Genomic DNA, 26,808 nt, shown 5'->3' with positions numbered 1-26,808 from the left:
CTTTGCACTGGTAACCTTTACTGGCAAGGCTGTAATAGGAATCTGGACCACTTACTGCCACATCTTTCTAAATAGGACATTGCTCAGCACTTCCATGACTAAGTAAGAAGGTCACGGCGCATTCAGTTCCTTCAAGAACACAAGAGGGGCCAACTCTGTCTGTCAAAACACAAGGACTCTCTTCCATGCTTGCTGACTTAGGCTGTATGTGTTTTCCATTAAGATTACAAAAGGCAGGGTCCCAAAAATACACTCTGAAGAAGGAATTAAGAGACTGTAATGTAAGACTTTAAAAGAAGAACCCTCTCAGCTTTGAATCTAAACAGCCTCAGATGTGTTTGCAGGCAGCAAGCATCCACCATGAGGTGATTCTTTTCTGTTGAAGTCTAAAACCAGGAATTCTTCCTTCAAAACCTTTTTACGCTGAACTCTTATTTGCTAGGCTTATATATTCTAAATTCCTTTTTCACACAAGTTTTTTTTTTCTCCTAGTAAGGGCCTTTATTTGCTATATATATGTATGTATTTATATATACATACACTTTATTTATTTGATGTTAATGGATCCCACCTGTTGCAAGATTTTGGGCACAGACAGCTGCAGGAAGCAAGCAGCAAACCCAGCTCCAGCAAGTAGTTCTCTGTGCTCCGTGTATGCACCCAGGAGAGCAAACAAGCAAGGGCCATTAACCAGCCTGGTTTAGATTAATTCTGAAATCCTGTCCTGTGTTTTTGGTAAGCATAATAGAGGTGAACGTGACCTCTGCTGCAATCACACGGAGGGTATAGGAGCTGTGGGTATAATACACTCACTGAAATTAATAAAGAAAACGCAGCAGCGGGGGCAGCAGTGCCCAACTGGATCCTGTCAGTCTTCATCAGGCTGCAAAGGAGCTCCTTAAAAGTGCAGAAAACAGGTCACATAACGTCAGCCCTGACTAACCAACAGTTTATTACAGGCCTAAATACTCCTGGAAATAAGCACTTTACTCTTGCAGCTGCCTGGCCCTGGTTGTTGCGCTCTGAGCCAGGACATCCAAGTGGATGAACCTCCTCCAGCATCCTGCAGTCCAGCCTGCCTCCTCAGAAACACCCAGAAAAAAGACAGAACGACCCAAACTAACCGGCAGCTGTTGTCTCCAGTAGTGTGAAATGAAGTCTCGGCTCTCCGCAGGCCCAGGCGGGAGAATGCATGGTACATGGTGAGCGCAACGTCGCTGAGGGTGTGCACGCCATCAGGCTCGTCGTACACGTTCTCCCAGTATGCCCGGAGGCCGGGGGTGCCAGACGGGTAGTTGCCATACAGGTAATAATCCAGCTGGCCAATTATCTCCTGATTGACCACAGCTTCAAATTTGCGGGCAAAGAAAGTCGGCCTGGCAGTCTGCTGTGGGGATACAAAAGGAAAAGACACCAGAGTGAGAGACACCATTTTTAGTCATGACACCGTGTCCTAAGCAATAGGTTGGAGCTGAGGGCATGAACAGAACTTTCCCACAGCCAAAGGTGACTTAACCAGCGACCGTGGTTGAGATTCAGGTAGAAACTATGCAATTACTCAGTGAAAATGGTTCTGCTCTGTTGCAGAAATGCAGAGCCCTGCCCTCCGTGCAAGCCTCTCCTGTGGAGAACAGGTGGCCATGACGTGAGGCCTACCTGCGTGCAGTCAGCCCGAGGTCTCCATGAGGCAGTCGGCCCTACGTGAATGCTCTGCCCTGGGCTAAGCGTCACCCTTTCAGAATAAATTTCTTTGCAAACAGGAATAAGTTGACTATATGTCCACCAAGGATGCTGAATCAGATCAGACCAACAGAGAAGCCCAGCAGAGGTCTCCATACCAGTCAGTAGGCTTCAAGTGCCCTTAAGGGGAAGTTCTCCATCAGTGGGCCACCTTGGCTTAGGGGAGACTATGCTGAGGTTTTGAGAGAACATACTGCTGTTGTGTGAAACCCCAAATGAACGGGGTGATTACAGCAGTCTCCACAGCTCTGCTCAGTATATTGTCATTGCAAACAACCTTATCTTCCTGATTTTTCAGGCAGTACTGCTTTCAAATGAGGTGAAAATGCTAAATCGTTTTAGGACATGAAAATGAAGGCAAATTATATGTTATGGCTATTGCTAATATGTAGGATATGGAAAAAATCATGTTAAATAAAATGGACAGTTTAAGGAAAATCATGGGTTGCACTGTAACTCTTCTGATAGAAAAGGATCCTTTGTTACTTGGACATGGGATTTTAGAACACTGTACATTGTTTATTGGTTTGAAAAGCATTTTTGGAAGAAAAATGAATTGAGTGTGACAAGTAGCCATTTAAAACATCAGAAATTCAACATTTTCCACACCTCTTATGATGCATTTTATCCCTTCTGTTTAAGGCAGAACAAATAACACACAACTCCATCATTTGCGTCATCCAATTAAATGGTTCAAGTGGGTCAGTTATTTTGAAATAATGGCTAGGATAACCCTAGAAGTCAACTCGCATTAATGTAAGGTGCACTTTTAAAACTTGGTCACAATTCCTCAATCACTTTACAAACTACTCTGCAGGCACATACTCTCACAGGGAAGAGACTATTTACAGCAGAATACCTAATGCAACGTGCGAACATGTCTCAGTGAAAACAAAGCTGTAGGAGGTTATTTAGACAGAGCTAATGCTGGTGAATAAAACAGGGCAGGGCTCATCCTCCGCTCTTGAGGACAAGTGGTGTGATGCAGCTTGCATCCATACGGCTTGGACTGTTCCCTATAGACAGAGGGGCCTCATTTAACTGCGCTGGCTGTAGGGAACAACAACTGGCCCTTTCTCCTGAGCCATGCTCAGGCATTGCTAGTTGGCATGGGTCAAAAATATGCCACAGAGAATGCTAACATTTAAACACTGTGGATTACTGTGTGCCAGTTCTTAGCCCATGGCCTGGTCTTGCTTCATTTATTGGTGTAAATACAATAAAAATGGCTACTGTAACTTAGGACGAAATATGGTGCTTTTTACCCCACTCTAGTGACACAGACACAAATTTCTTTCACGTCTGGTTTCAAAAGCAGTTATCCTCATAGCCCACAGAGATATCAGAAGTACTGCACAGATTAGGTTCTTTCCCTGCTGTCCATTCTTTGCATATTTGCAGAAAAAAACAGTCACTTGAAGCAATGCTCGTTTTATTTATCTTAGTGCATTGTTGTGTACTTAGTGCCTTGTTGGTCTCCTCAGAATGAACTCTCTAAGCCAGACACTACCCGTAATTCAAGAGCCTTCTCCCCTCCTGCCTCAGACAGGTCTGATGACTAGCTTCTAGGGAAGCAACACAAACGTCTGGATATCAAGACTGTGAGACAGCATGTCTATTATTCCCAGACACCCGGTTAGCAGGAACCAGTATAATTTTGGAAAAAAAAAAAAATCTGTGCAAGAAATTTAAGGTAACTGTCATGGCAGAAGACATTACTTTTTCTCTGCAGGTGCTAACCACGTTGTGCCAGGAGCCACCTCCTGCTGCCTTGCTCAGGAAGGCTCTCCACATGCAGGAGGGACGGAGAAGGTTCTCTGTATCAGCCTGGAGACCCTGCGGCACTGGAACATGTCATTAGGCAGGCAGGCAGCAAAGCATCCTGTGGGCACAGGGCTCAGAAGAGGCAGAGCAGCATTTTGCCTGTATGGATTTGTTGCTATGGTGGTAACAGGATTCTGGGAGAGATGCCACCCGCGACTGAGGCTTCTCAGCTTCTGACCAGTCCCATAGAGATTTTTTGCTCTGCACTTGACACAATTGCAGGTACACTACTGGTTTATACACTACTCAAAAAACATCAGCTTTTCAAAGTGCTTGCTTTGCCTTGCTAGTATTTGGGCATGGGTTCTGAGGTGCCAAGGAGTTCAAAAGTGCCTGAGATGGTTGAAAATTCTTTTGAGGATGTTCATTTTTACTCTGAGGTGGCACACGCTGTGGGCTCTCTGATCTCCTCCTCTGCAGCTTGCTTTGTGCCTCTGTGGGAACTGCCAGCAAGCCCTCTGGTGTGGTGTGTTCATCTGAGGGGCTCTCTCATCGGGCAAGTGTCAGAAGTTGCCTTTACATCTATTCTAATGCTTATCTTTCCCTTGCTGCTCAGTTTGCCCAATTGTTTTTTGAAATGTCATTGTGGGTTGGTTTCCCAGCCTGGAGCAGGTCAGCCTTTGCAGACTTGCAGGAGTGTTTTAAGGCTTGCCATTTATTGTGTGCTGGACACTTTGCTGGGATCAGAGTCTGGGACAGCAGAGACCCTCTTAGATCACATCTCATTTGCTCTTTTTGTGAGCGCCCATGTCACTGACTTCAGCTGTGTCTGGTAGGCAGCACAGTACAATAAAGAAATGGTCTCTGTTTTGGAGCAGTCATCATTTTTGTGCTGTAGGGTAACACATTCCCCATCCCACACAAAGCCTGAACAAATATGCTTTATGCAGGGAACCTCAAGGAGCTGTAGGGACAGAACTGCAAATCTGGTGACCTTGAAACAAGCAGTCATTCATTCTTAACAGAAGATACACAGGCCAGACAGACACAGTCTGGCAAGCCAGTGCTCCCCTGAACACAAGGATTTGCTCTCATGTCTGTCTTGAGGAAATCGTATCACAAAGGAACCGATTAAACTTTTTAAGGCAGTCCTGCCAAGCCTGGTTGACTAGCAGGCACTCCAGTCAATTTTTAAGCTTTATTCCAAAGACAAAAAAACACTTGTACGTAATGAAAGCTGGGACATTCATGAAATCACAAAAGCACCTGAGCTGGAACTTCAAAAACCAAACCAAACCAAACCAAATTGGTACAGTGTGAGGTGCGTCAAGCTTCCCTCCTTTCTAGCACAGCAGATCCACCAGTGCCAGATCCACCAGTCCAAAGAGCCTCCCCACTTGGGACCTTGCCACACAGCAGTCAAGGGCTAAAATACAGGACAGCAAATTTGTCGTTCTCCTAAAGTGAAGATGAGAGCATCCTCACACCTCTTTCTCCACCTTGCTTGATGGGATGGAAGCTTCCCTTCCTACAACCTGCTGCAGCCAAGTAGCTGGATTGCTCTCCACACCCCGGCAGAGGTGGAAAACCTTCTTTGTGGGTACCAGAGAAGAGAATGGTTCAGTTACCTGGAATCTGTGGAAGTCTGCTGGTTTGAAGTCATTAGGTGAACAGCCACACCAGTCAACGATGTGCTTGTACTGACACTTGCAGCCAAGTTTACGATTCCAGTTTGTGATGCGCAGATTGTTGTCCACCATGGAGTCACAGTATGGGCTATTTTCCAGAACAGTGTGAAAGAAGGACTGCAAGAAAAACAGATCAGATCAGTACACATTCAGGTCTTTGGACTTCCCTCTTCTCCTTCCCTTCCTATGGGCCTGAACCTAATGCAGGTGACTTACTTTCTCTCAGAATGAGAGAATTACTGAACTCTACCATTTTGCCATGTACAAAGAGCACCCCACACATACATGGTCTATCAAGTCTTAAAAATCCCAGCACACTACACACAGACACTCCCAAACTGTAATAACATACAGTTGAGGCCATGCCACAATAACCTGGCACAGAATAATCACACTTCTGAAATGACCAGCTTTGGGCATCAGAATCCAAAGGGCTCCAGGAAAGGCAACAGTGCTAACAATTACTTTACTTTTATTTCAGCTGTAAGAGCAGTTCTTAGAAACTCCCATTATTTCTCTTTGTAACTTAGTCCTAATGGTCTAACAGATTTAGGACTATTTTCCTGAGCAATGTATTGATGATAAATCTCAAGTTGTTTCCAAAGACAATTCTCAAACCACAGCCACCACCCTGGTAACTACGAAAAATGGTCTCAGCTCCTGCGTGGGTCTATGCATCTTCCAGCACTCCGAAACCACTGCTAGTTGAATGGCCTTGTACTGAAATATACAGTTCACCCCAGGCATCAGAAGGACATTCTGCCTCCTGCAATTACATCTGAAATCATAAGTCTTTATTTGCTGACTCAAGGCAGGAAGGAATTCCTATTGGGCTATCCTAATTATATCTCCACAGTATCAGCTATTACATAAATCATGAGTAATGGGGACTGATATAGCAGGTTAACAGGTCAGTGAAGGCAGGGTGATTTTAAGAAGCTAGCCATGTATCTTGCAAAGAAAACCTTGTAGAGAGAAGCTATGGAATAAGATCAAATTTAGCTCTGCAAGAGATAATTTTAGGAGCAGTGACTTCTCTTTAAAATCAGTAATAGCAAGATCTATAAATAACCAGCAAAACACTAGCATGGCTGGCCCCCAAATAATCCCCCTACCCTTTTTAACGTTAAATGACAGCTCAGTGAATATGGATTTTATGCTTGAACTGTGTGGTTAAACCCATAAAGGCATCCATTCTCATTCAAGCGAGAGGAAGAAAAAAAAAACCCTACCCAATTACCCATTGCCCTGTGTCCTTTCATAATGATACAGAAATTTTTCCTAGATAATGGATGAAAAGGTTATCGGAGTTGAGAGAAAAGGTGATTTTTAACAGAAATGGGATTAGAGAAAGATTACTCAACGTGTGTGTGGAATAATAAACTCCTATCACAAGATGACAATCGCTGCACTCCACGGCAAGCTAATAAGCCTAAATTTGCAAGATTGGTCTCATCAATCCCTCAGAATGTTCAGGGGCTGCTAGCAAGGATGAAAGCTGTCATTTTAAAGGCAGTCATAGGGTCTTGTTGGGATGGCTGCATGCTATGTACCCTGGGAGCAGAGCCTGACACGCCAGGGCAGCGCTGTACCTGCCAGGCAGGTGTAGCACAGACTGCAGGGCTCTGGGCTGTGTTTGGAGAAACCACATCTCCCCGACAAACTGCTGCATGCCAGACAAAAACCCATCCCGGTGTGCACTCCTGTCTGCACCATGTGTAGCCAAACAATTCCTGAGTGATCTAAATGGTTTGTGATGATGCCTTCTAGCCGAGTTTTGAACAGAACAATAAACCTTTGTCGGTAGAGTTCTTATTTTTAAATAAAAGGGATGGGTAATAGTGAGGAAAGCTACTTATGAAGACAATTCACCAGGTCTAATAGCCTTCAAAGGCTTTGCAGAGGAACAATTCGCAAGTAAATAGCAGCCGGATTTTTGGTTGTTCAGTAATTGATTAATAGGCTTAAAAGTATAAAACAAAGCCACTCTTTGGAAAGATGTCCCACAAACAAAGAAAACTGAACAACTGCAGAAGTAGTTCTAACACTAAAGGGCTTACTCATCACGAGAGTCAAATTCTCATTACCAACAGCAGGATGATCCCAAGCCCACTGAAATCAGGCAAAATCCTCTCTAACTTCCACATGCGGGTCGGGGCCTGGCCCTTAGTGCGAAGCGCAGCCTTTACTCGGCAGGCCGGGGCCGAGTTTAAGAGGGGCTTTGGGCTTAAGAGGGGCTTGAGAGGGACCAGTGAGGTGCTTGTCCCCCTGTACTCGGCTCTGGCAAGGCTGCACCTCGAGTGCTGTGTTCAGCTTTGGGCCCCTCACTACAAGAAGGACATCGAGGCCCTGGAACGTGTCCAGAAGCTGGAGAAGGTCCTGGAACACAAGTCCTGTCAGGAGCAGCTGAGGGAACTGGGGGTGTTTGGTCTGGAGAAGAGGAGGCTCAGAGGAGACCTTATTGCTCTCTACAGTTACCTGAAAGGAAGGTGTGGGGAGCTGGGGGACGGCCTCTTCTCACAGGTAACTACTGATAGGACTAGAGGGAATGGCCTCAAGTTGCACCAGGGGACGTTTAGGTTGGAAATTAGGCGAAATTTCCTCTCATAAAGAGCAGTCAGGCATTGGGACGGGTTGCCCAGGGAGGTGGTGAAGTCACTGTCCCTGGGGGTGTTCAAGGAAAGGTTGGACGTGGTGTTTAGGGACAGGGCCTAGTGGGTGACGTTGGTGGTAGGGGGGTGATTGGAGCACATGATCTTGGAGGGCTTTTCCAACCATTATGATTCGAGGATTCTGTGATCTCTGGGACAAGCACAAAAGTTGCAGTTTTGAAAACAGAGGATTGCTCTGAATTCACATACCTCAGCAGGCAGCAATGTGTAAGAATAAAACCTCTTCATCTTTGTTACAAGATCATCGTTGGAAAAAGTCACATACTCCACAAACTTTCTGTTGAGAAGAAACCAGTCCGACCCTCCATCGACAGCAATTCCCTCTGGGATCTTCCGGTCCCCCAGGCGCCACATGTGCGTATCGCACTCCAGGAAAAGCCGATCCAGTCCCTGTTTTCGAATAAATCTGAGGGAGTACAAAACCAGCCATTATAAGTTAATTTGTGTTTTGTTATCAGCACCAACTCTATAAATAAAGAAGCTACTTTCTCAAACAAGAAAAGGATAAAGAGGTCACTTGTTTATATTTCTGCTCTACTCATAAATAACACAGAGAGGTTTAATAAATGATTAATAATTTATACATTCAGTTATAGGGGCAAAGATCAACAGATTGCTTTTAAACATCATTTACACCTTCTGTTGTCCTAAGACAAAACTGTGCAAGTTACAGAGCCCTGTGGTGTGAAAATCTGTAATGTTCATTAACTCTTTACACTCTTTACACTGAAGAATCTCCATAATGTAAAAAGAAACTAAACTCAACCTGTGGGATAGGCTTCTGCCTCAAAATAAATGTGCAGTTTTTGAAAAACAACAAACTGTACATGAAGGCAAAATGACCAATTACCTTCTATGTTATTATTCCATGAATTTTTCTACTGGGGTATAGCTAATTAGGAAGAAATACAATTGCATTGCTCTTTGCTGTAGAATGTTTGCTCCACTTTCAAGTCTATAGGGAATGTTTTGTTTACTGCTGAACCATGAATACGAGGAGCAACTGCAGAACTGTAGTGTTATGGAAATGAATTATCTGAGACCAATATAACAAGAAAAAAGAGTTGGGAAATCAATCTGTGTTTGCAAACACGTTGGACTGGATGCCCACACATGCTTGGGGACTGTCTGATACAAGTTTCTATTTGTTATTCCATTTTCAGAATAATTTCCCCAAAAGGGAAGCAGGACAGCCATGAGTTAGCACACATTTACGCATGGGGACTGAGTGCATTAATAACAGCAAGTTGCTGTACCGAATACATCCCACGTGTTCCGAGGAGTAAGAAACACCAGGTAACCAGACTGTTTATAGTAATGAACATGCACAAGCTAATGGGCCAAGACCGCAGGTCTCACCGGATTTAAGACTGCAGGTTAACAGGAGCTGCAGAACCTACAGAGAGAAGCACAACCTAAGAAGTTTATTTCCTTCTGGGCTGAGCACAGATGGTGTGAGACCAGCATCACCCTGCCCCACGCTGCACTGGAAGAAGCAGCAGCCCCCCAGCGCCTGCCCTTGGAGCCACCGCTGCTGGGGCAGCATGCTGCCTTGCCTAAATGATACTGAGCTACACCAGCTGTGGTACCGGGCTTCTTAGAAATGTTTTAGGGTTAGGAAGTCAAGAAAACATTTAAATGGTCCTTAAACATGTGCAGCCCAAGGAAGGAGAAAAGAAGCAAAAGCTTTCTGGACTGCTACATCTGGAAACAGGAACGTCCGCCCACCTTGTACGCTAACTCCCTAAAGTTTCATTCTATACCAACCAAAGAACCCAGAAAAAGTTATAAAACAGTGCATATTAATTTTCAAAAGGACCACAAATGACTTCAGGGTCTATGTCCTACTGATAGCTCTGTCTCTCTTCTCACAGTATGAGAAGAATAGCTCCTCTGTTAACACAACAGTGCCGAGAATGTGCAGATGTGAGCAGCAGAATTTTTCTTTCCATGAACAAGTTTCCAATTTCATGTTCCATTATGAAGGATAATAGAAAAGTCTTGCAATTTTAATGTAGTGCTCTGGAATGTAATCTTCAAATTCAATATTTATGCAGTTATCTCCAAATCAAATATTAATGTGCCTGAAAGTTTGGTCATTTATTTATTTGCTTCAAAACTAAATGCTCATTTGACTTAATTATTTTAAGAAAATAATGGAATTTTATTGACCATATTTAAACAGGAACTCAAAGTTTTTTTCCACGAAGCCATTTCTTCCAGATGCTATCTCTACCACTTTATCATCCTGTATTCTCATTTTCAAATAAAAGGCTTTTTGATTGCAACAGAACCCCCCAAACCACAAGAACTCCTGACCATTTCAAAACCCCTCAACATACAAACTACCTCAGCCTACATTACATAATAGGACTTACAGCTAACTAATCCCCAAAAGCTCAGCTATACAACTTCAGCTTTACTGTCTGAAATTGGCAATGGAAGAGTATGGCCACTTTCAAAGCAGGAAGGTCTCAGCAAGCCTAGACTCTCACAGCTTCATGTTTACCAAAATAGTCAACAGGCTCCTTTTTTTGCGTATGTACACAGTTCTATGATTTTTTGAGTTCATGTCTCAAGCAAATCTTGGCATATAGAGTGAAGAAAGACAATCCTTGTGAGCACAAGTGTTTTCACAATAAATCTCTGTCCCAAAATCCTATACAACAAGGTTCTTGGAAGAAAACTAAATGCACTTTCCAACCATTCCTCTTCCAGCGAGGCAGCACAGCCAAATGAAGAGCAGCAATAGTAGGTCCCCTCTGGGGACCTGCAAATCCCAACTCTTTTGCTAATGCTTCTTGAAGTCTTCCTAGGAACACCACATCAGGCTCTAAGTAGCAGTAATCAAATAGGAAGCGGCACTTCTGAGAAGGCTCACTCCTACTTGGCCTGCTTCACACACGGTTATTATACCTAAACAGTGTAACAGGTTAGCATAGCAAATAATTTCCATTTATCTGTGAAGCAGTATTTTATACCAGGGGCTTTGAAGACACAGCTCTCTATTGGGCACTTGCTCGTTACCCGTTTATGTTCCTTGGGAGCCAATGGGACCCAGCGTATTTTAGATCTGCCAGAAGCTAAATGATCCTGCCTGAGAATGCAGCAGGTTGTCCTAGCAAGCCTAGGCTGTACTGCTGGCACAGAGAGTTGAACTGCATACCCAAGTGGAAAAGGTGGATGAGGCTTTCTTTTTTCTCCAGACTCTCTTCTTGGATGATCAATGTTACTAGCTGCTCTGGCAATAGCAATTTTCTCACTCAGGGAAGCAAGAACTTACTCTAAGCATACTGGATATTACCTGAGAAAAAGCAAAAGGTGCTATCTATATGCTGCGTAAGCCTTGTCAAGAAATCAAAACCCCTCAAACACGACAAACAGTTCATAAAGATTCTTGACTAGCCATCCAACAATGCTTACAACAGCCATCTCTGAGAAGAAAGGTAAGCAGATGGAGGTCAAAAGCATGACCCTACTGATTTGTTTCTAGTCTAATGCTGTATGTCATTAGTTTCTTGTTATGCTCAATATAATACTGAAACTACTTTTTATGAAGGCATGCCAAGCTTCAGAAAGAGCAATGAAATGCAAAGATGGTGATCTTCCCCTTATCTCTCTCCTTCTTAGGTTTTGTAGGACACCTAGCAGGTAACTCCTGAATTAACGTTAAAAAAAACACACAATAGTATTAGCAATAGCATGTCATTAATCTCAGTCAACGTAGACAACTTCTGATGCTTTCTGAAATCCTGAATTTCAGGTAATACTGGCATACCTCTGACAACTGCAATTATACTTGCCAGGGCAATGACATATAATTGTATCAACATATGGTTAGCCAAATGCAATGGAGATTGCCATCAGATGAAGACACTTGACCTTTCTCCTGATCTAAGACAAACAACAGGAGGAAAGTAATGATGATATGAAAAGAGAGTCGACCAGGAGAAACTAAAATGAAAATAAAACCAGGGTTAAGAAAAAGCATTTCATTTTACATTAGACCACAGAATGCTCCATCTAAGACATATTATTCTTTTAATTTTAACTCTGCATCAAAAGCCTCTAACTGCGAGGAGGTTGCATTGCACTTTCAAGTAACCAGCAAGCAGAGCATAACATCAGTGCATCTTGCCAGCTGAGTTCACCAGCCAGGCAGCTACGGTTCTGGGCGGTGCTGTTTTTGCCCTAATGGTCTCAGGGTTTACAAGGTTCCAGATAAATATTTTTATAGTTTGTTAAAAAAAAAAAAAAAAAAAAAAAAAAAAGCACTTTTTGCAGCCCATGGTCTGTTACCCTGAGTATAGCTTGTTAACTGTCCAGGCAGCTCACGATGGCAATGTATCTTAAGAAACTCCTCTTATTTTGTTGTCTATTTAAATATTTATAAATGCATTTCAGATGAGACTCTAGGATTGTAACACATGGTGCATTTGTAAGGCATTTAACACATGCTCCTATAACACGAATATAAACGCACAGCTCAGCTCTTGCAGTATGTTTCACTGCTAATAAATACTGCTGCAGTTACCTACTATCAGCAAAGATATCACAATCAACTATTGCCCTTTTGAAGAGTTTTCTCCAAGTGATACTGTGTGCCGCAGCGATGCTGAGACCCCCACTACTGGATGCTCACACTGTAAGATCTTAAGAGTCCTGCTGCTTTTTATTTTCCAAAGTCTATGAATGAATAAAACTTTCTTAAGCACCAGAAGCAATCAGGTTGCAACACCTTCCTTATCCACAAAGGTTTTGGTCTAGAAAGAATACATTATTAAGTCAAAAAGGTTCTTCCTGTATGTTTCCTGTTTCTGGCCTCTTGCCTAGAAAACTTCTTGCCAAGGTTTTGCTGTTCACCAGGTGTACCTACTGAGACCTCATCATCATTACTCTCTGCGCTAGAATAAGAACTGTGAACAAAAGCTACCACATACATCAGCAAAACAATTCATCACAGGTCTAAAGTCAATGTCAAAGCAAGGAAGGACCTGCAGTGCTTGGAGCTCCACTCATACCACGACAATGTTCTCGTTCATGCCTGTGGACAAACTCTGCACGTTGCTTTGACTGTATCTACTCCTCTTTCAACTCGCTTTAGACAAACATTTGAAGACGTCAGCTATATTTGGTGGGAAAAGTCAAGTAAATATTTCTATGGCTATACGTTCATGAGTGACTGCTTGCTGTCAGTGTTTGCACAGCCTCCTTGGAAACTCTTACTGGAGCCAATCTGTCAGGGGGCATAAAACAGTAACTTGCAATTGAGGTGACCAGGTAGAAAGCACAGAACAGTAATTTGACAGTCCTGGGGGCAACGCTTGCAACAAACAATTTGTGAGCAATCTCTAGTCTACAATATATCTCCATAAACCAATCACTGAATATTTCTTTGTAATAAACAAGTTCATAAAATCCAAATCTGCACAAAGCAGTCTCATTCCCTGCCCAGAGATCCTGGTCTCCATGGCAGACATGAAGAAATTCCAGCCAACTGAGACACAACTCTGAGTTTACCCCATTTCCATGAGTAACTCTGTTCCACAAAGCGTTACACAATACTTCAGAAATCTGAAATAATTAACAGCTGGGTATTTAAGCACAGTGTCCACACAGTGCCAGAGAAGCATCTGCTTTCCTAAAAATGTGATCTGGCAATATGTTTCACTTTTTTTCTTGTGCTCAACGCCTCCAGGGCTAACCCCCCCACCTCCCAAAATGGAGTTGAACCTCAAAAAGGGGAATAATGTTAAAAAGCAATAGTACCTACTTTGTCAAGATTAGGAATAATTCCTCCTGGTACAACGGGCAATTGGGTGTGCAGGAAGTACATAATTCAGAATGCCAGCCGTTTGAAAAGGGTAGGAAAAAACTCTTGGTATAGAAAAAATAGATGGAAGAAAAGAGCAGGGGAAATAAAACACATAACCCACTTTCCAATGTGCTTAAATTGCGGCATCCTGAATACGAATGTTATGAGGTGAAAAGCAGAATTACTTCTTATCTTTCTTTAATTCTCTCAGTCTGAAGAAAATATTATGAACAAATACTACCCTAACAATCCCTTAAGCTTTAATGCCACTACACAAACATACATAAACAAAATTATAAAGACTGGATTTGCTTTAGTAAAACAGGGCTTATTTCACATGCATAAGCCAAACCCGTAAGTAAACACACAAACTGAAATGCTGTTGGTAGTTTTGACCACAGTGCTAAATGCTCAGAAGCTGACTAGGAACATAAGGGAAATATTGCTTTTATAATACCATCAGTGTTGGTCATTTGTCTCTCTGCGCCCTAAAACACGAGCACTGCACTGTGTGGAGCAGCACCAGCGCTGACTTTGGGAGGACCAGGGTCCAGTTCAGAGCAGAGAACAGGGGTGACACAGCCAAGGAAAAGAAGGCAGTGCTACGAGATGCAGTTAGTGACGTTACTCCCTGCCATTTCTTTGGGAATGTAGGAGCTGGGCTGCAAGAAATTAGAGCTGTTTCATCTCATATCGGAAGGATTTTCTGACAATCCGCATTACCACTGTGGTTTCCAATACATGTTTAAGCAGTTTTAAACTCAGTGTGCAAGTAAATCATCTGTGTTCAGACAACAGGCCTGATACCACAAATGCTGGACAATATGAGATTTCGATTTTATACAGTGCAGCAAAAATAGTACAGTATTTTGAAGTGCTCTTTCAAGCTTCAAGTCTACCTTGAAATATTTTGTTACATGTGGTCCTTCTCAAGCAAGGGCATCTTTATGGAAACCAAACATATCATGTTTAGGGCATTCTACAAGAGGTGCTGCTGAAAGGTGATGGATACACATTTTATCTGGACATTATTCCATATCTGTAAGGACATAATTGGATTTTTCAAGCTTTATAATAGATGCCTCATACTCTACATAAATGGTTTCTGTTTCTTTCATATGCAATTTCCTCAGCCTATCCAGTTAATGCTTCAATCACATCACATCTCCACGTGACATTTAGAAGACACTCCTCACGATATTGTCTTCTCGTCTACCCTTTCCTAAGAGTTAACTTGCACTGGTTTTGAAAATCCAAATTTCCATCTGCTGGAAAACTCTCCTTCAGAGAAAGCCTTTAAAAACCTTAATGCTTTTTAACGTTTTAATGTTGAGGGTCAGGAAGCAAGCTCTTCAAGTGTTCCAAAAATAAAATCTACGACTGTTTTTAGTGTAGGAAATTTGCAGAGATTATTTTTGCAGTAATAACTCCCATAGGCATTGCCTTGTTTTGACAACAGTCTCATAAGTCCCCTGTGAGTACATTGCTCAAGAGGGACCTTCAAAGAGTTGCCTCTGCATTTTCACCACTCCTCACTCCAGTATCTTTTAAGAAACATGGGAACAGGTTTTACAAGGACAAAAATGTAATGGCTTACTCTCATGATCTGAGAGCTCACAACTCAGGTTTGTGGTTTTTTTTAAATATAAAAATAAGCAAAACAGGGAGAAAACTGCAAATAATAGCATGCAGAGATACAGCATAAATTCACCACAGACAGACTGAATGATACAAAAGCTGACATTTTGCCATCTGTTTGTCTCCAATAAATGTCTTCCCCAGATGATTTCTTTTCCCCTCACCTCCTCTTCTTCCCAACACCCACACAACTGAGCAGTCCCCACCTGGGAACACTGCTGGGACGGAGCAGCTGAGCTTGAAGTCATCTTGTCCATGAGATGCTGCTGCTGGAGCAGCTATGGCACACATTGCTGCTACTACATGATTAAAGAACAAAAAGGAAATGGGGATTCGAACTGTCCAAGTGATGGGGGCAAGTAAGTATGAGTTGCTTCTATATGGATTTTCAAGCTGCCAAATCAGGCTATTAATCTCTGTTTACCCGTGGGTAGAACAGGGCCATCAATATCTGGCAAACTTAAAAGGATGCTCCCTGCTATAATTATTTTATAAAACGTTTCAGGATCTTGGAGGAAAGGACAAAAACGTTATTACTTACATGACTGAAAATGAATTGTGAAGCTGAACGCTCTTAGATAGCAATCAGATTTCCGATTACTTTACTAGTACCTCAATTTTCATATCCTTCCCACCCCACTACGTAAGGTATTGCTACTTCAAACCTTCTCACTTATTGCACCTTCCTGAATTGGTGGATGGTCTTTCTTGCATACTCTATCAAGACTAATAAATTCAACCAGAACAATCAATTTTCCCCCCATGTCAGGACATATGGCCGCTTTTACTGCATCTTCCTACCATCTTTAACCTATTTTTGTTTTCCTTTGCATTGGCCGCTTAGCATTGTTTCCAAAAACAGAGCAGGAAAAAAAAAGTCCTACAAGGAGGCAAATTGTCAAGCTGAAGCAGTAAAGGCTTTATGGCACTCCTAACGCTTTCCATGAAGCAAGAGGGAACACATGAAAGCTAGCTGTAACGTCTAAAATTTTTATGTGCGGTCTTTTTGCATAGAAGATGCATGTTGCTATTTCAGTCACTACAGTTCACACGCAACTGTTGGGTTGAACTACTTACAAGCAAAAATAGATCTTTCTAGTCAGTGCACTTCAGAATACTTAAGTGTTATGAAAAAAAATAACAAAAAAAGCATGGGAGAGCAAAATTTAGGTCAAATGAACCACCAAATACTTTGCACGAGCAGGAGAGTAAGCTCTGCTGGGAGCTAAGTGGTTAAAATATTCCGACAGTAAGGATAACAAATCAAATTTTTCCTAGTGTTTGGGTACTTACAGGGTGATTCATCAACACAGCAATGCACAATAGCATTTACTGTGGGACACATTTCCTAACTGACCACCAGACCACGATTAACCCTGTGTACAGTAGGCCAATGAACAGCGTGTGCCAGAATAGAATACAGGCATGTCCAAAAGGGTGGTGAAACGAACAGGCATAGCAGAACCAGAATGAAAGAGGTGGAGATTTGGGGAACGTGGTCTGGCCCTTCAGGAGTTAAGGTCTCTAACCTCTGAGAACTGGGCTGGGCTCATGATGCTCCTTACTAAAAGCTGAACAGTTCAGCTCAGCAACTCCAAAAATATCTGGAAACCAGCAGCCAAAAAGAAGACAACACAACTAGGAAGAACAGCATTAATGAGGAGATCAAAGAACACAAGAAAAGAACCCAGATTCGAACCAAACTTTTAATGGCCTTTCCTTCAGCTGTTTGTATTCTGCCTCTGAGCTCCAGATTCTACTAAGATTTAACAGCATCCAACCTTTGCAGCATGCTTACACTGCTCCCAAATGACTACTGTGGCAAGTTTTTTTTTTTTTTTTTTTTTAATTTCCTGCCTGTCATCGAAGATGTCACATTTGACGGTCTTTATATTTTATAATGCATCAGCCAGGTGCTGTTCCTGCCAAAAAAATAACAAATCTTCCGGGTGTTCCAAATTGGTACAGCTTACAGAACTACTTGGTTGTTCTTTGCCTTTAATAGCCTAGGACACTGAAAAGAGGAGAAAGTATAAGTGTTGCCCACTAAGTGCTACGCAACGAGTCCAGCCATTGTATGCAATTTCACTTCATACATCTAGCTCTCTAAGGAAATAATGCTTCTCCAGCTGAGTTATGGAGCCAGTTCCACATCTGTTCCCTTTTTTGAAGCCACTAAACGAAAATCAGAGCGATGCACTTTTTAATGACTTTGGCATAACTAAAAGAAAACTTCACTCTATAAAAGGAAGCCTGCTTTCTCTCCTTATTTGGCAGTAAAGCATGTACTGATTGTGAACATGGCTTGAATACAAAGTACATTGTAATTGAACTGTATGAGCATTTCAGTTTTAAGCTGGCACTTCTAATCTTTCTTTCTTCTTTGTGTGATCCAAAGACTATGATGACTTAAAATTCAGAGAATATACTGTGGTTTACAAGGCAGACTTAGTTGAAAAGCTTATTTTTTAGGAGCCATATTCACAAACAACTTAAAATAGAAAGATGCAGGGGATATACGTAATTTTCAGTGAATTTTAGATGCTGAGGTCCTGCATTATTAGTTTACCATGTTGTGAGAAAAACACCTCAGAGCAATAAAATTATCATTGTACATGGGGTGTCAGCCCGTCTAGTCTAGTTTCCTCTCCCTTATCATGGCTTCAGTGACAGCCCTCTTAAAGAAAAAGCCCTGCTCAAGTCTGTTTAGAGATGGGATGCCTCTGGAGAAAGTTCTGTCCTGTTGCCCAATAAGTGGAGATTAGCTTGTGTCTCAAATCCTTTCCTAAAGTGGTCTCTTCTTGTTTTGTTTTTTGTTGCCAAACCTTGAGACTGTTAGACTGCTGCTTCTAGCTCTTGCTAAGCTCTTGTTCATACCATTCACCCCAGCAGATACTTGTTTTCCACAGGGTTGTGACAAGGCAAAGGAAATGGTAAAACTTAAAAAGTAACTGGACAAACTGAGGCAAAACCAAAAAGCAACAACAAAGTAACAACCCACAACCTTGACTCTTAAATGATAAAGTCACCAAGCTTGGCAGTGGGAATTCCCCAGCCAGAGATCCCAGGAGGCTGGGGGAATGCTGCAGGGAAGCACCACCACCTGCCCCTTCCCTTCTGCTCCCCTGCAGGCCCTGCTGTAGGCAGCGGCCCATGGGGGGACAGCCGTTGGGCTCAGCCCACCTGTCCACTCTTACACCAGGTATTTGAGTTCAAGGGTTTTAATAACTTCTACCTACAGGGCTAAACCTCACTGGCACGACCACTGCTTTCACACCTTGGATATAAAATGGAAATCATTTGGCAATTGTTTGTCAAATGGGCAGGGCAGACAGTGTGTTTCCACAAGCCAGAGTTACTGGAGCACCAAAACAGAACGATCAGGCTGCACATCTTCACATTAAATGCAATTTCCCTCTCAACATGTAGATGAAGAGCTGGAAATTCACCCGCTACACAGAGGTCTAACTACTTTGTGATCAGCTTTTGACACCCACGGAGTTAACTTTTACCAAATGGCGATATTACTCAGAGGCCTCTGCAGCTGCTGGCTCGAGCATTGTCTGTGCAGATACTGGGGCATGCAGGAGGAGGGGAGCTAGCGTATCACCCCAGCATGTCACCCCAGAGTATCATCCCAGCGTATCACCCCCCAAAAACTACGGGGAGCTGCCAAGGGGTGACATGAAAGGACCCATTCAGCCAGGCCAAGAGCAGGAGCGCTTATGGGACTCAGGGAGTACACAGGCAGAGGAGGCAAAACTTGCCTGGCATCCCATGTGATGCTCTCTGATGCACAGAGAACTTCTGTTAGAAATCCGGGAGAAAAAATAAAACTTGATGTGTTGTAATAGGCTAGAAGGTATTTAACTGTTTATGGAGTAAAAGAGAACCACTGAACTAATAAATGTGTGGTTATTACTCTGAGCAGAGGACAAGTGGCACATTAGCTCATTTTATTATTAAATTAATACCAGATTAGTGTGTTTAATCGACCTAGATTGTTCTAACCTAGCTGAGGTTGGCATGTTCCAACCAGCTTGTTTCAGGCACGTCATAATTCATTAGTTATTTTCCTTAGCCAGCTCAGGGAATTGGAGAAGAATTGGGTGCACCACAGGAGCGGAAGGCATAAGGGACCGACTGTCCCCAGCCGTTCCTCCTTCCTTTTTTACTCAGCTCCGCTGTCGATCACTGCTGCCAGCCAGAGCTAAGCCTGCCAATCACTCCGACACTCTGCATCTCCCAGGCCGGGGACTCTCCTGGGAAAACTGTTGACTCTGATTTAAATATTATTCCTCACAGTGCTATTTTCACTACCTGCTACAGAATTTCGGCATGCACAAGATGAACGCTCATGAGGACTTCATTTAAACCAGAACATGACAGAATTGATAAATCCAGTGACAAGAGCAAGAGCCGTCAATAGGAGAGACCTGTACACTATTCTACCTAGCTGTGGCACTGAACATGCGACTTGATGTCTCACATTCTCTCTGTACATTATCTGAACCCAGCCTTACAGCATGCTTGACATTTTACAGAATAAAGAGATAACCTGGTGACCCAGGTGGAATAAAACAATATTTTTTGGCACAAAGCTACTGGGACTCAGCATATGGAGTCACTGGAACTGATGCAGGATAGGTGTTATGGTACACAGCTATCAATAAAGAGGAAAAGAGGAGCACCACAATCAAATGAGAAAGGTTTTCCAGCTGCAGAGGTTGTTTAAAGCTTCAGAAATGTCATGTTTGGTCACTGCTGCTCCCTGTAAGCACAGAGCTATAGGCATTACCATTGAGCTGTGGGAAAGGGCACATCCCACAGCTCACAGAGACGCTCTGCTTGCACAAGCCTTTGCTGCAGACCCCCTTTTTTTTTGGAAATTTTACTACAGCTGATAAACCATCTCTGTGAGAGTGGTCAGCAAGGTGCTGTTCAGACCTGGAACAGCTATTTTTGTCTAATTACTCCTCCTCTGTGTGTTCCCAGCCCCATGAAATGGTAGGGTTTCTGGAGCTTCCAAATGGCTCTAGATGCTTGCTTGGGCATAGCTTGTAATACTATCAATTTCTGAGAAACGAGTCAGAAAGCTATCATTTTCACATGTAAAAACTGTTTAGCACAGAAGCAGTGGAGATGAGAACAAAGGAAAATCTCATGTGCGCACCTCCTCCCCAAGTACAGCTCCTGAAACTGCCATCTGTGACAGACCCTGAGCAGGGATCAAGCCCAGTCTGCCTCCCATCTCCCTCTCCACAAAAGCATCTTTGCAAACTGACTGTCAGGAAGAGCCACTTCTTACCAACAACTGTTCTCAGAAGCAGGTCTGCTTCTCTTTGCTGGACTAGGGATTTCTTAACTCAGATGACACTGAAGAGCAGTTGCTATGCAAAAACTCCCAGTGATGCGGGAGGAAAAAAAATAAATAGCAGAGGACCAGGCCAGCTTACCTTGCATTGTCCCTGCCGTGTGACTTCAAGAAGTTCATATTACGGTATCTAGACAGGAATGCTACTAGCTGGTCATTTGTCCTGTGAGGGAAAGAACAAAAGATGTACAAATTACACAGTGAAAAGTACTATCTTTAGAGTAATTTATGCACTTCTTATTCTCATTTGGAGACCATTTGCAGAAGGATGCAGTTGCTGAAACACTTCCATCCTGCTGCTTAACTCCACTGTCTCCCCGTACCCAGAAACATGTGCTTGGAAAGAAGTATGGCTTTATTATGTCTTACAGAAATTCATATAAAATCTTGGCAGATGTTTTCAGCATTGTAACGGAGTATGTACTAAGTAATACTGTTCAGCACTTTTAAAGTAGGAAAAACCAGCTGCGAGATGACTGGCCTGACAGTCCTGTTTTACATACTTTGCTAGATCTTTCCTAGGGAATTTGGTTAAGTATCTAATGGCATTTTGGTTGTTTTAGTCCTTGTAACAGAGAAGAGGCCAGGGTTGAACTGCATAAAGCAAGAGAATCTAGATGTGAAAATCCCAATAAAATTAATAGGAACAACGGAATTTAGAAGGTTAATTCCAATTAATATGACTGGCAACTTGACACCGGTATTTTCAGAATTTCAGCCAACATGTCCAAGAACGTATTTATGCTTGGCAGCTTTTGTTGTCTGTTAATTCTTTAACAATGCAGCAAAACTGTTCTCTATTTCTCTAGGTCAGCATATTTAGGAAAAAAAGAATAAATCATATTAAAAGATCTTTATTTCCTGAGTTACATTCAAAAACACGATGTTACAGATACAACAGCATTTAAGCAATGGTCTGTAATGGACTTGATGGCAAGAAAACTAAGATAAGCCAGCTGTCAACAGTACTGTACCTTGAAAACATTTTATTAGTGTAAGACACAGAAAATCACGTTAAACAAGATTTCTGTACAAAATGCATTTAACTTCTGAGGTCTGGCTGCAACAACTGGGAAATGGTATCAGACTGGTAACCTCTCTCCACTTCTCAAAACCCAAATTCTTCTGTCACCACAGGCAGCATGTCATTATTGAACTGATGAGTAAAAAGCAAGTTAACCATTGATTTTAGCTGGACCAAACGGAATGTCTGTCCATCAGTCGGCCTGTGTGACCAGGCTGCAGGAGCCTGAGACCCTCCTTCTATGCTCACTCATCTGAGCTTTAATACCTCCCAGGGTCAGGCTCTGCATCTCAATTTGGCAACCTCAGAAAACTGCTTTCTGTATAGTAAGCTGCGCAGATTTTCACATTTGCTGCTCCAGTGACTCTCCATCTTACTGGGATGAATAGGCATTTAGTGAATTTACTTAGCAATGCTTCCACATGAAATGGTTTCAATGGCTGACATCTTCGGGTGAGTTTCTAGGCAAAAGCTGGCACATAAAGATGATCTTCAGAAATATAACAAAGTTTGGAAGTGCTTGAGCTTCAATTTTCTTACAGGACAAAAATCAAATCAACCGAAGTAACACCACTCAATAAAACATCATTTATAGATTGCTCACCTACCTACAGTGTGCTGCTGAGCAGTGCTCTACCAAATATACTTGGACTCAGGGCTGCTAAGCAAGCTTTTTAATCATTCTCACTTTTTAGATACCTCTTATAAATGCCCACCTGGGTTTTAGCTCTCAAAATAATTCATAATTGACATCTTTCCACTCCCTGAAAACAATGGTGGCATCACGCTTCTAACTTTTATTAAAATATTTTTTAGAAAATAACTTTATACAGAGTTTTACTCTTTGTCATTTAAGTATGCTTCTTTTTGTGTGGTGACAACATGGAAATAAAACATCACATTTCCATTTGGTAAAACATTCTAGCTATTTGACATTCAGATTTATGCGGTCAACCAATTCTGTGCTCAGCATGGGAGCACAGTGAATTTCTATTAAGCTCTCATTCAAAACACTTCTTCTGGCCCCAACACCACGAGGATGCTGCGCACTACCTCCAAATTATTCCACCGCACCATATTAAAAGAAAATCAAAGGTATTCAACACGCCACAGATGCTAATGCAGCTTCTAAAATCCTCCTCACCACCTTGGAAACTTTGCCTTCAGGGGTATATTTCCTAAACGCCCCTGGCACAGACTGCTACCACACTTCGTCATGCACGGTGGCAGCGCCGTCACAGTGCTGCTGGCACTCGTTACTGACAATGCCTCTGGCACGCGTTGAGCACTACTAAAGGCGTGGGCCTATTTTTAATCTAAGTGAGGCAACGGAAAGCCGAGATTTCCAGCCGAAGACATCACTGGGAGCAACATCAACTCCACGATGCCAAATTAAATTCTGCTGGAGCTCCACAGATTTCAGGGATAATTCACTGAGCGTAAACCTGGCACAAAAGCCTTTACTAACCATCACAGCGCAACAGAAAGCAACAAGGACAGCACATTCCTAATATTTCCTTCCTAAGGAGGAAATCAGAAAGTCATGGGGATAAGGGAGAGCAGTTCATGCTACTATGCACACTAATATACATACTACATTTCTATCAGCTTCCCTAGTGTGTAGCAGCATGAATACAGATGTAGGAAGAAGTCTTTCTGGAGCCAGTGCGTGAGGCTGGAGGTGATGAACGCATTCGCACTGCTCCCGCTTTTATTTCCTTCTGTCACTAAGCGAATTCGGAGGGCGAGGCACCCGGGAGCAGAATTACTCAGTTTAGTACCTGTGCAGTTAGCAGGAAGGGAATGTGAGAGTAGGAAGGGGAGAGGAAACGTGCTGGTTTTCAGATATGCAGCACGTGGAGTGAAAGGGGAAAGCAAACCTCCCAGGAATCCCAAGTGTGGAGAGAGACTGCGCGTAGTGGGGGTGTCTGTGAGAGGAAGAAAAGCAAAGACTGAAAAGGAAACAAGGTATTTTTGACTTCACTGATGAAGAAGAGCAAGTTGTGCAGCTGGGATGGTGGGATCCATCTCCACCGGACCTTCACCAAGGTCCCTCTGCTCCTCTTCTGTGGGGTAGGGCTCAGGGGATGGATGGCCTCAGACAAAGCAGCCTCAGGGCTGCCTACGATCTGGCCCTGGCACTGCCTGACCTGGGACCGTGGCTGAGCTCCCGGGCTGGGGCTCAGCCTAGGGTCAGGACCAAGGGTTGAAGGACCAAGAAAGGTAAAGGTGAGACCTACAGCAAGAACGGAGCTCAGAAGAGATTGCCCAAGAAGAGCAAGGCCAGCCACTAGCGTTTTCTCATGAGCAGCCCCCGGCCTGGGACTCAGGTGTCCCAGGGTGTAAGCAGTGTCACCTGGGACTCAATAACTGCACATACATGGCTTAGCATTGCAGTAAATTCAGCTCACAGCGTGTACACTGGGAGCTGAACTGGAAAATGGGCAGCAAAAACACTGATGTGGTGTTTGCATTGCCTGGAGACCCTGGCAGCTTTGCCCGGGACACAGTACGAGCACCTCCCCACGCACCACCACAGCCCAGTGCTGCGGAGAACAAAAGGCAGTGCTGGCCTCGCTGGTTTTAAACAAATCCTCCAAGCCCTGGTGACTAATCCAAGCAAAGAGCAGAGATCCCCTTAGTTTACAGCTGTGAAAATAGATTAAGAAAGTGTTTGGAGATTCCAAGAAAAAGAAAAACAAGCAATTGTTACTTTTGGAAGATAGTGAAGGGTAACATAAATGTCCTGGATTCAGCAAGGTACTTTAACGCATGGGCAACTTGAAGGATGTACAGGATAGCACCCACTTCAATGGGGCTTTTCATAAGACAAAACTTACACAATTGCTTAACAGTTTGACTAAGTTGGATCAAATGTTCAGAAACTTTTGGCAGCACACACGTATGGGAACAATTAGCTTGATTCTGTGTGGGAATCAGATGAAAAAAAGGGCGACTTCTGTACCTCTGTTTCTGTGCAGTATCTGCCCTGGCTGAACTGGAGATTAACGGCCTCACCAACGAGCCAGCGGGAATGGTTTGTGCGTATGTGACACTGCAGGGCATGGGAGCTGGGCAAGCAGCACCCAGTCATTAATATGAATTACACACTAATCTCTTCTCACTGCATAAGCCAGAGCCCTACTGCAATTCTGTCCATACAGAATCCCTCTCTCTTGCAGTGGAACTTTGAGAATAAGCAGTGTGTAAGTATAAGATAATTGCTATACGAGGAGAAATGATTAAGCTCTAAGTTATTGATTATGCCAAAGCCCTTTTGGAAATCCAGTGGTGACACTAGGAGAAGGTTCATCACTTAAAATTGTTACTGACATAGCACCTGTAATGCACCTTGTACTTCATGTAACACGCACACACAGAAAAATGCTTTCTGACCTAGCGTGCTTGTGGGAAAAATATTAAGAAAAATATTAAAAGATCATTAAAGACTAAATAAGTCTACAGTCCTCAACAGAGAGGAATGCACATCTTGAGATGCTGAACAGAAGAGGCACCAGCTGAACTTGGTGCAAGGTCTCGTTCAGAGCTGCTCCCCAAAGCAGCAGCCTCCACCAGCTCCTTCCAGAAGGCTGCACCCACCCCGTTTTTCTGTTTCTAAGAGGGAAGAAGATGGAAATGGGTAACAAATGGGTGGAACAGGACAGCGGAGCGAAAACAGCCTTCTTCCAGTGCACTTGAAACTTGAAAGAGTTTTGGCTACATCCTCATAAAGGGCTGTTCCTATTCACCTTTTGTAATCTAAATGCTCACCCTGCCCTAAAACTCATGACTTGTTAAATTGGTTTTATTACATAAAGAAAACCTAAAAGGGCAAAAAAATCCCAACCTCTGGTTTATACTTCAGAGCAATAGGAGAGAAAAGGTAACAGTTTCAAGGATCAGCATCAGCTGATGTCCCAAGTCCCATATCATTTTCTGGCATCATTTTATTTTCTTCTTTTTTTCCCATGTGTCTGCTGATGCACACAAACATCAGCACTGAGAACTGCGTACTGCTACCCCTTTCCAGGCAGCTGTAACTCACTCTAATCACAGATGTGGTTATGTGTGAATTATGATGTTGGAATATGAAAAGCTAGCACAAGAAAATTAAAATGCAGCTTTAAAATTGTTTAAACCAGATCTGCTGTCCTGGTTCCACACTCCTCCAGATGTAAAGGGCAAAGCCTGCTGCAAGCACCAGTATCTTTGCAAACCCTCTCCCCAAGCAGCAATTTTATTTGAATTGTGATTTTGGCTGGTAATGCTTTTGTCCCTGATGTAATGTTAACGTGTGGAAGAAGTCCATGTGGAGACTTTCCAGAGATTTTATCTCTTACACATTTTCCAATCTGGCAGGTAAAAAAAAAATATCAATGCCCTTTTTATTGCTACACACATGGGAGCAAAGAAACTTTTAATTACCCTGACTGTAGACACACTCCCTGCAAAATGAGCATAAGTGTGCCGAGACTGGGGCAAGTCACATCCTGGTCACAGCAAGTGCAAAATATTATGTAAGTGCATAATTAGCTGCAACAACCAACAAACCTAGAAACCCTTGCCACTGAACACACATTTATGGTGCTGCTGGCAATGCTGCTTAAACCCCAGCTCTGAGATTTCTGTCATGTGTTTACCTTATGTTGTGCCATGGTGCTGAGAGCTGGGTGGGTGTCACGAAAGCAACTGAGCAGCCAGAAAACAGAAAAAAAAAAGAAAAAAAGTGGAGAGGGCATGGGAGAGCAGGGCGAGGAGGCCAACCTTGTATGAATCAGCAATGAGGAGCCTATGAAGCAGATGAAGGGTAATGGAGGCAAACACACAACCGGAAGTCAGAGCCTGTCAGTGTTCATGAGGCATTTGGCTAATGACCTCGATAACATACTTTAATGTTTGGTCAGCCCCGCAGTGGTCATGCAGCTGGACTTGATCCCTGTAGGTCCCTCCCAGCTGAACTACTCTATCCTAAACATGCAGACATGCACACAGGCCTCAAAGTAGAAGGGCCGATGACATTTGATTTTGCTGCCTTCTTCTCAATAAATTTTAACAATAGTGATCAAGCCCATTGATTTGAATAAGTGAAGAAT

The 26,808-nt window shown here is 43.0% G+C and overlaps 1 protein-coding gene across 6 annotated transcripts in view; it reads right to left on the bottom strand.

Moving 5' to 3' along the window:
• Positions 1-26,808, bottom strand: part of XYLT1 (xylosyltransferase 1) — a 214,397-nt gene that overhangs the window by 17,435 nt on the left and 170,154 nt on the right. For all 6 annotated transcript variants that reach the window (XM_040574733.1, XM_040574730.1, XM_040574734.1 and 3 more), the window contains 4 exons: positions 20,774-20,854; positions 8,054-8,270; positions 5,133-5,309; positions 1,125-1,387 (listed from right to left, as the gene is read on the bottom strand). In XM_040574733.1, the coding sequence (XP_040430667.1) occupies positions 1,125-1,387; positions 5,133-5,309; positions 8,054-8,270; positions 20,774-20,854 (738 nt within the window). The remainder of the gene's footprint in view (positions 1-1,124; positions 1,388-5,132; positions 5,310-8,053; positions 8,271-20,773; positions 20,855-26,808) is intronic.

This window comes from Cygnus olor, chromosome 15 (assembly GCF_009769625.2).
Source record: "Cygnus olor isolate bCygOlo1 chromosome 15, bCygOlo1.pri.v2, whole genome shotgun sequence".
NCBI classification, from domain to species: Eukaryota; Metazoa; Chordata; class Aves; order Anseriformes; family Anatidae; genus Cygnus; species Cygnus olor.
This window is presented reverse-complemented; position numbering and strand designations above follow the sequence as displayed.